We start from the raw sequence: 10,643 nt of genomic DNA, 5'->3' as shown, positions 1-10,643 counted from the left end.
AAAAAAAAAGGCTGGGCATGGTGGCTCACGCCTGTAATCCTAGCACTTTGGGAGGCTGAGGCGGGCAGATCACCTGAGGTCAGGAGTTCGAGACCAGTCTGGCCAACATGGTGAAACCCTGTCTCTACCAAAAATACAAAGCTTAGCTGGGCATGGTAGCGGGTGCCTGTAATCTCAGCTACTTGGGAGGCTGAGGCAGGAGAATCGCTTGAACCTGAGAGATGAAGGTTGCAGTAAGCCGAGATGGTGCCACTGCACTCCAGCCTGGGCGACAGAGCAAGACTCCTTCTTAAAAAAAAAAAAAAAAAAAAGAAAGAAAAAAAAGTGATTCACCCAGTCTTTCACTGGACTCTAGGAATTACATGAAGCAAATAATTTCCATCGCAGGAAAAGTCTATTTTCTATTTGGCTCATCCAACATACCACTAGACTTCTCAGCACCTAAACTTGAGAGAGAGACTCAGTCCCATCTTACATTATGGCAGTTACTTCGTTTGGTTTCAGATGACCTCCAGTTAACATCTCCTAGGAATGTACCTGTCCCCTTAATCTATGTCACCCGTGAAGGATTAGGCTATTGGTTCTAAGAACTAATCTTAAACTCAACTTAGTCTCTATTTAACTTTGAGTTCCAGGAGTGAAAAGGAGTATCTGAATCATTATCTTCAAATTTATAGATGACTCCAAGGAGATAATATGTAGTGTCCATGGTCACACACCTAATTAGTGGCAGATGTCATGACAGAGGTCTTTCACCTATCAAATGAATTTGACTCAATTAAAATTACTCCAAAGGTCATCATATCCAGAAGTGACTTAAGGAATGGATAAACAGAAAACGCTTTTTCTATTTTGGAATGTTAGCTATCTGAGGAGTGAGTTGGAACTGGCATTGTCTCCTCTCCATGCTGCTGATCACACTTCAATCCACGGCCCCTCCACGAGCTACGGACATGATTTTTGCAACAGTAAGGCATGCAAAAAAATTCCAGACACTCATGCCACTGACCACATAGACTTTGCATAAGAGCCATCAACTTTGGGAATGACTTGGCAACTACAGACTGCCTTGGGATATCACTAGCCGAGTTTCTTATAATGCGTTTATATCACCATTGCCAAACTCAGTTTCCTAATCCAGCAAATGGATATTATGTTTCACATAGACTCCAACTGGACAGACTTCTCAAGATGCCGTGTGGTTTTATGGAATTGGAGTTAAACCAGTCTTTCTCACGAGGGGCACTATGACATTTTGAGTAGGAGATTTCTTGGTTGTGCAGGATTATCTACTATACCACAGAAGGTTTAGTATCATTGGTCCTTTGTCCTTTGTCCTCTAAATGCAAGTAGTCCCACCAGTCACAACCCCCCTACAAACATTTCCAAATGACCTCAAGAGAGAAAAATGCCACCACCAGTATTAACCTTAAAGCCAACCATTAAGTGAACTATAAAATAAAAAATGTTTACATAAAGATAAAGACCTAATCCCTTTTACCTGCCACTAAAATACTGCTCTCTATTCCTCTTTTTAACCCAGAGATAATGCTTTGTTCACTAACTCCATCAGACCAACTTTGTCTGAACTAGTTATATAATTAAGACACCTGTATGGATGGGGAAGTAGAGTAGAAAAGTTACTGAAATAAAATCAGGATATGAGTTTGATTCCAAGTTCTCCAGCTATTCAAACTTAGGCAAGTTATTTGTCCTCACTGGGCCTTAGTTTTCCCAACTATTAAAAAGTATTTTATGGCCAAATGTGGCGGCTCATATCTGTAATCCCAGCACTTTGGCATGCCATGATAGGAGGATCGCTTGAGGCCAGGAGTTCAAGACCAGCCTGGGCAACATAGCAAGACCTCTGTCTCTATTTAAATTTTTTAAATTAATTTTTTTAAATAAAATAAAATAAAAAGTGTCAGGTTAAATTATCTCTCTGGTTTATTACAATTCTAGGAATCTGTGAAGTAAAACATAATTAACTTGTTTTACACTTTTCTTTTGACCTCTACATAGCTAAATGAGGGTGATCACTAACAAATATTGCCTAGTCTCCCAGAAGCCCTGATTCCAAGCCCTAGGGATAACAGTAAGACAGAACAATCACATCCAGCCAGATCTCATACAGGATTTTATTATGGAGTCAGTATATTTAATGTATAAAACAGAGCTGAATTATTTTATGACCCAGTAATAATAGAGGTACCAAAATAATAACAGCAGCAACAGCCACCCTAACTTATGTTTATCTAGGATACACCTATAATCCGAATGCTGGCTGTACACAACAATCACCTGGATACCTTAAAAAAAAAAAGCCCCAGTTCCACACCAAGCCAGTATCAAATGAATCAAAATCTCTAGGGATGGGGCTTATCTCCCAAGGCTCCCTGAGGTGATTCTGATGAACAGCGAGAACCAAGAACCACTGATCCAGACCTTTTAATCCAAGAACTGAAAAGCAAATGACCAAAAGTTAGTATCTCACACGCTAGTTATATAATCAAACATTGATAAATAAAAACAATCTAGTGTTACTATGTACTGACATTCTCAGTTACAGAGAATTGTGTTTCTAGAGAAAAAGGAGAGCTCTATTAACAGCCCTTTATTGGGGACTGGCCCTGCTAGAAACAGAATATAACTTCCTGACAATCTGACGAATCAGTTCAAAAAAACTTACTACGAAGTTGACAACCCCTGGAAAATTCCTATCAATCATCGAGATAGTTAAAACCATCTTAGTCAAAGTAGTGCAAAGACTGAAATTCCTCAACCTAATTCTTACTCACTAGCTCTCATTAAAAGACCTAGCAGGTAGAAGTGGCCGGGTGTAGTGGTTCATGTCTTTAACCCCAGCACTTTGGGAGGCTGAGGCAGGCGGATCACTTCAGGCCAGGAATTCAAGACCAGCCTGGCCAACATGGCGAAACCCAGTGTCTACCAAAAACAACAAAAATTAGCTAGGCATGAGGGCACGCACTTGTAGTCCAACCTATTCAGGAGGCTGAGGCAGGAGAATCTCTTGAACCTGGGAGGCGGAGGTTGTAGTGAGCTGAGATTGTACCACTGCACTCCCATTTGGTGACAGAGCAAAAAAATAAAAATAAAAATAAAAATAGGCTGGGCGCGGTGGCTCACACCTCCAATCCCAGCGCTTTGGGAAGCTGAGGCGGGTGGATCATGAGGTCAGAAGTTCAAGACCAGCCTGGCCAACATGCTGAAACTCCATCTCTACTAAAAATACAAAAAATTAGCCAGCTTGGTGGCAGGTGCCTGTAATCCCAGCTACTTGGGAGGCTGAGGCAGAAGAATTGCTTGAACCCAGGAGGCAGAGGTTGCAGTGAGCTGAGACCGCACCGCTGCACTCCAGTTTGGGCAACAGAGCAAGACTCCATCTCAAAAAAATAAAAAAGAAAGACCTAGTAGAACATGAAAAATTTGATGGAAACATACATGATTTCTGAAAAATACATCATTTATGACTTCCTCAACAAAGCTTTGAGTCCAGTGACATAGGAAAAGTCAAAGCAGTCTTTGCTAAAATCATTCTTGCTCTTTTCAGAACATAATCAGCAAAACTAACAAGACAGACCAATAAATAATAAGTAGACCATTAAACTCTCTCTTACCTTATGTGCAAGGCCAGGCCATCCTGTAGGCTAGAGATCCCCAAATCAGAGAGTGTATCTGAGCCAACAGAAGCAGGTGACAAAGAACCCTCCTTCTCCTCCAGTAGGTCCAGCTTCACCAGGTTGCTGATCTCATCCTCTGAGTTATCTTCAGACACAGAACCAATTATGAATCGAGAGTGCTGGTTCAGCTCCAGAGGTTTGGCCAAGGGAGATGGTTCATCCATTATTCCTCCAAAATGAGCTCTTAGAGCTATGGAGAAAATGAAGTGAGAAAGGCAGGTTATGAATAATAATCTATATCTGAGGTCAGCCAGAGGTTATATCTAATAGACCACAGCTGAGACTAGGAAGCAAGGCAGTTTGAGAACTAAATTCCTTGGCTATTTTATTTCAGGGCCTTTAATTTCTATAAGGGAGGAAAATTGAGATCATGATAACTATGCCCATAAATTAAAACCAGTTCCCTTTTCCTCAAAGAAATTTTTCTCAAAAACCTATAAGCCATTCCTAATCTCATTATCATTTGGTGGTATCCAAGAAATAATTATGATCAATGGGGAAACCTTTGCAGTAGGCAAAAGCTGCTTGTTGTGATATTGCTATTTTGGTTGTTAGTAATAGGGGGAACAAATGGTAAGGGTTTGGATAGAGTGATGGTTGTTTGAAATGATATTTAAACTACATAATGCTCATCTGGCTTCAAACACTATATACTGAGAGGCTATAACTTTTATTTTATTATTTATTTATTTATTTGAGACAGGGTCTCACTCTGTCACCCACATAGCATGCAGTACTACAATCACGGTTCATTGCAGCCTCAAACTCTTTGGGCTCAAGTGATCCTCCTACCTCAGCCTCCCCAGTAGCTGGAACTACAGGCACGTGCCACCATGGCCGACTAATTCTATTTTTGTGTGTGTGTGTGTGACAGAATCTCGCTCTGTCACCCAGGCTGGAGTGCAGTGGTGCAATCTCCACTCACTGCAAGCTCCGCCTCCTGGGTTCATGCCATTCTCCTGCCTCAGTCTCCCAAGTAGCTGGGACTACAGGTGCCCACCACCACGCCTGGCTATTTTTTTGTATTTTTAGTAGAGATGGGGTTTCACCGTGTTAGCCAGGATGGTCTTGATCTCCTGACTTTTCGCCTTGGCCTCCGAAAGTGCTGGGATTACAGCCGTGAGCCACAGTGCCTGACCCATTTTTTTTTTTTTTTTCTTTTTTGAGATGGAGTTTCACTCTGTCTCCCAGACTGGAGTGCAGTGGCGCAATCTCAGCTCACTGCAACCTCCGCCTCCTGGGTTCAAGCAATTCTCTGCCTCAGCCTCCCAAGTAGCTGGGATTACAGTTACCCACCACCATGCCTGGCTGATTTTTGTATTTTCAGTAGAGATGGGGTTTCACTATCGTGGCTAGGCTGGTCTTAAACTCCTGATCTCGTGATCCACCCACCTCAGCCTCCCAGAGTGCTGGGATTACGGGCGTGAGCCACTGTGCCCAGCCTAATTTTTAAATATTTTATAGAAATGGGGACTCCCTATGTTGCCTAGGCTGGTCTTGAACTCCTGGGCTCAAGCAATCTTCTCACCTTAGGCTCCCAAACTGCTGGGATTACAGGCGTGAGCCACTGTGCCTGGCCTATGAATTTTACATATGTGTATACTTTTAAAACAAACTCCAGATAGGTGATTTTTAATTAAAAACAAAAACTTTGCTTGTCCTCGTGAGTTTTTTCTTAAATTATGCATTTTAAAATTTCACCCCAAAATGACTACTTTTGGCTCTAATGTGCTGACATTGATATAATGAGAAAGTGAATCTATCACCAAATTTAAAATCTATAATCATCTCAAGTAAGTATAATTTTTCTAAAGGTAGGGCCTTATTAGTTAGGATTAGATACTGCCAATAGCTAACTAAGAAACTAATTAACAGCAAACCATCATGGCACGTGTTTACCTATGTAACAAACCTGCATGTTCTGCACATGTATCCCAGAACTTAAAGTATTAAAAAAAAAAAGAAAAAGAAATTAATTAATAAAGACCAAAACAGCAACATTCATTCTCTTTTATGGAATGAAGTGCTGCCCATAAAAATTTTAAAATACTTTTTAAAAACCAAAATAAGAGCTCACAACAATAAAAACCCAAACTAAATGAAACAATATTTATTCTGTCATCTCAAAAATCACATTTTAAAATTTCAAAACTACAGATCAACTCAGTATTAAATAGCTTGTACCCAGATCAATTATTTTAATTCAGAAAATAAGCCTGGGCACAGTGGCTCACGCCTATAATCCCAACACTTTGGGAGGCAGAGGCAGGAGGATTGCTTGAGTCCAGGAGTTCAAGACTAGCATGAGCATCAAAATGAGATCCCATCTCTACAAAAAAAAAAAAAAAAAAAAAGACAAAGGAAAAAGATTAATTCAGGAAATAATAATTCCCATTTGTGGACCTTTTAGAGATTCTCTTGACCAATCCCGACCTCAACTTGTATACTGATGGAAGTTCCTTTGCAGAGAAAGGACTTCAAAAAGTGGGTTATGCAGTGGTCAGTGATAATGGAATACTTGAAAGTAAACCCCTCACTCCAGAAACTAGCGCTCAGCTGGCAGAACTAATAGCCCTCACTCGGGCACTAGAATCAGGAGAAGGAAAAAGGGTAAATATATATACAGACTCTAAGTATGCTTACCTACTCCTCCATGCCCATGCAGCAATATGGAGAGAAAGGAATTCCTAACTTCTGAGGGAACACCTATCAAACATCAGGAAGCCATTAGGCAATTATTACTGGCTGTACAGAAACCTAAAGAGGTGACAGTCTTACACTGCCGGGGTCATCAGAAAGGAAAGGGAAATAGAAGGGAACCGCCAAGCGGATATTGAAGCCAAAAGAGCTGCAAGGCAGGACCCTCCATTAGAAATGCTTATAGAAGGACCCCTAGTATTGGGTAATCCCCTCTGAGAAACTAAGCCCCAATACTCAGAAGAAGAAATAGAATGGGGACCCTCATGAGGACAGAGTTTCCTCCCCTCAGGATGGCTAGCCACCGAAGAAGGAAAAATACTTTTGCCTGCAGCTAACCAATGGAAATTACTTAAAACCCTTCACCAAACCTTTCACTTAGGCATTGATAGCACCCATCAGATGGCCAAATCATTATTTACTGGACTAGGCCTTTTCAAAACTATCAAGCGGATAATCAGGGCCTGTGATGTGTGCCAAAGAAATAATCCCCTGCCTTATCGCCAAGCTCCTTCAGGAGAACAAAGAACAGGCCATTATCCAGAGAAGACTGGCAATTAGATTTTACCCACATGCCCAAATCTCAGGGATTTTAGTATCTACTAGTCTGGGTAGATACTTTCACTGGTTGGGCAGAGGCCTTCCCCTGTAGGACAGAAAAGGCTCAAAAGGTAATAAAGTTACTAGTTCATGAAATAATTCCCAGATTTGGACTTCCCTGAGGCTTACAGAGTGACAATGGCCCTGCTTTCAAGGCTACAATAACCCAGGGAGTATCCCAGGCATCAGGTATACAATATCACTTACACTGCGCCTGGAGGCCACAATCCTCAGGGAAGGTTGAGAAAATGAATGAAACACTCAAATGACATCTAAAAAGGCTAACCCAGGAAACCCACCTCACATGGCCTGCTCTGTTGCCTATAGCCTTACTAAGAATCCGAAACTCTCCCCAAAAAGCAGGACTTAGCCCATACGAAATGCTGTATGGACGGCCCTTCCTAACCAATGACCTTGTGCTTGACCAAGAGACGGCCAACTTAGTTGCAGACATCACCCCCTTAGCCAAATATTAACAGGTTCTCAAAACATTACAAGGAGCCTGTGCCCGAGAAGAGGGAAAGGAACTATTCCACCCTGGTGACATGGTATTAGTCAAATCCCTTCCCTCTAATTCTCCATCCCTAGATACATCCTGGGAAGGACCCTACCCAATCATTTTATCTACCCCAACTGCGGTTAAAGTGGCTGGAGTGGAGTCTTGGATACATCAGACTCGAGTCAAACCCTGGATACTGCCAAAGGAACCCGAAAATCCAGGAGACAACGCTAGCTATTCCTGTGAACCTCTAGAGGATCTGTGCCTGCTCTTCAAATGACAACTGGGAGGAAAGTAACTAATATCATAAATCCCCATGGCCCTCCCTTATCATATTTTTCTCTTTACTGTTCTCTTACCCCTTTCACTCTCACTGTAACCCCTCCATGCCGCTGTATGACCAGTAGCTCCCCTTACCAAGAGTTTCTATGGAGAATGCGGCGTCCCGGAAATATTGATGCTTCATTGTATAGGAGTTTATCTAAGGGAACCCCCACCTTCACTGCCCACACCCATATGCCCCACAACTGCTATAACTCTGCCAGCCTTTGCATGCATGCAAATACTCATTATTGGACAGGGAAAATGATTAATCCTAGTTGTCCTGGAGGACTTGGAGCCACTGTCTGTTGGACTTACTTCACCCATACCGGTATGTCTGATGGGGGTGGAGTTCAAGATCAGGCAAGAGAAAAACATGTAAAGGAAGTAATCTCCCAACTGACCCGAGTGCATAGCACCCCTAGCCCCTACAAAGGACTGGATCTCTCAAAACTACATGAAACTCTCCGTACCCATACTCCCCTGTTAAGCCTACCTAATACCACCCTCACTGGGCTCCAGGAGGTCTCAGTTCAAAACCCTACTAACTGTTGGATGTACCTCACCCTGCACTTCAGGCCATACATTTCAAACCCTGTACCTGAACAATGGAACAACTTCAGCACAGAAATAAACACCACTTCCGTTTTAGTAGGACCTCTTGTCTCCAATCTGGAAATAACCCACACCTCAAACCTCACCTGTGTAAAATGTAGCAATACTATAGACACAACCAACTCCCAATGCATCAGGTGGGTAACTCCTCCCACACGAACAGTCTGCCTATCCTCAGGAATATTTTTTGTCTGTGGTACCTCAGCCTATCGATGTTTGAATGGCTCTTCAGAATCTATGTGCTTTCTGTCATTCTTAGTGGCCCCTATGACCATCTACACTGAACAAGATTTATACAATCATGTCGTACCTAAGCCCTGCAACAAGTACCCATTCTTCCTTTCGTTATCGAAGCAGGAGTGCTAGGTGGTACTGGCATTGGTGGTAACACAGCCTCTACTCAGTTCTACTACAAACTGTCTCGAGAACTAAATGGTGACATGGAATAGGTCGCCGACTCCCTAGTCACCTTGCAAGATCAACTTAACTCCCTAGCAGCAGTAGTCTTCAAAATCGAAGAGCTTTAGACTTGCTAACTGCCGAAAGAGGGGGAACCTATTTATTTTTAGGGGAAGAATGCTGTTATTATGTTAATCAATCCGGAATCGTCACCGAGAAAGTTAAAGAAATTCGAGATCGAATACAAGGTAGAGCAGAGGAGCTTCAAAACCCTAGACCCTGGGGCCTCCTCAGCCAATGGATGCCCTGGATTCTCCCCTTCTTAGGACCTCTAGCAGCTATAATATTGCTACTCCTCTTTGGACCCTGTATCTTTAACCTCCTTGTTAAGTTTGTCTCTTCCAAATCGAAGCTGTAAAACTACAAATGGTTCTTCAAATGAAGCTCCAGACGCAGTACATGACTAAGATCTACCACAGACCCCTGGACCAGCCTGCTAGCCCATGCTCCGATGTTAATGACATGGAAGGCACCCCTCCCAAGGAAATCTCAACTGCACAACCTCTCCTACGCCCCAATTCAGCAGGAAGCAGTTAGAGCGGTCGTCGGCCAACCTCCCCAACAGCACTTGGGTTTTCCTGCTGAGAGGGGGGACTGAGGGACAGGACTAGCTGGATTTCCTAGGCCTACTAAGAATCCCTAAGCCTTGCTGGGAAGGTAACCGCATCCACCTTTAAACACGGAGCTTGCAACTTAGCTCACACCTGACCAATCAGGTAGTAAAGACAGCTCACTAAAATGCTAATTAGGCAAAAATAGGAGGTAAAGAAATAGCCAATCATCTGTTGCCTGAGAGCACAGCGGGAGGGACAATGATCAGGATATACACCCAGGCATTTGAGCCAGCAGCGGCTACCCTCTTTGGGTCCCCTCTTTGGGTCCCCTCCCTTTGTATGCTGTGTCTTCACTCTATTAAATCTTGCAACTGCAAATAAATAAATAAATAAAACCCAATTGTGATTTTGAGGTGCTCTAAGATATGGTACATTAATAGATAATAAATGTATTATTAATAACTCTGTATGCTATAACCCACTGTGAAGTATGAAAGTAGGTGGACAATAGTGCTCCTTGACATCAGATGAGAAACCATCAATACTTTAAAATGTTTGGAAATCACCACTGAACATGTGAAAATTACATATGCACGATTGTTCTGGTGTAATTTGTGAGTCACAGTTTATTCATTTACAGAGACAAACAGCATTTATAAACGTTAGAGTAGTATGATCCTCAAAGTGTGGTCCCTGGACCAGTGGCATCCCCTGGGAACTTGCTAGAAGTGCAAATTCTTGGGCCCTACCCCAGACCAACTAACCGTATCAGAACCTACAGGTCAGCATCTATCAATCTATGCTTTCACAAGCCCTAAAGGTTGAGAATCACTGTGTTACAAGAATAAAACAGTAATTAACAAATCGGCAGGACTGCTAAAACAAAACTGAAGAAAACCTATACCAGCCTGGGCACCATAGTGAGATCCCATCTCTAAAAAAAATTGTTTTGAATTACCTGGGTATGGTGGCACACACCTGTAGTCCCAGCTACTGGGGAGGCTGAGGTGGGAGAATTGTTTGAGCCCAGGAGCTCAACACTGCAGTGTGCTGTGATAGCACCACTGTACTCCAGCCTTGGTGCAGAGCAGGACTCTGTCTCAAAAAAAAAAAAAAAAAAAGAAAACTACAGATATTTCCTTTTTTTTAGAGGCAGGGTCTTGCTCTGTCACTCAGGCTAGATTGCAGTGGCATGAT

General features: G+C 42.5%; 1 protein-coding gene across 3 annotated transcripts in view; it reads right to left on the bottom strand.

Moving 5' to 3' along the window:
• ACACA (acetyl-CoA carboxylase alpha) overlaps positions 1 to 10,643 on the bottom strand; it is a 355,889-nt gene that overhangs the window by 244,752 nt on the left and 100,494 nt on the right. For all 3 annotated transcript variants that reach the window (XM_011990217.1, XM_011990219.1, XM_011990218.1), the window contains exon 3: positions 3,639 to 3,891. In XM_011990217.1, the coding sequence (XP_011845607.1) occupies positions 3,639 to 3,891 (253 nt within the window). The remainder of the gene's footprint in view (positions 1 to 3,638; positions 3,892 to 10,643) is intronic.

This window comes from Mandrillus leucophaeus, unplaced genomic scaffold, assembly GCF_000951045.1.
Source record: "Mandrillus leucophaeus isolate KB7577 unplaced genomic scaffold, Mleu.le_1.0 Scaffold374, whole genome shotgun sequence".
Classification (NCBI taxonomy): domain Eukaryota; kingdom Metazoa; phylum Chordata; class Mammalia; order Primates; family Cercopithecidae; genus Mandrillus; species Mandrillus leucophaeus.
Note: the sequence above shows the minus strand (reverse complement) of the source record. Positions and strands in the feature narration are given on the sequence as shown.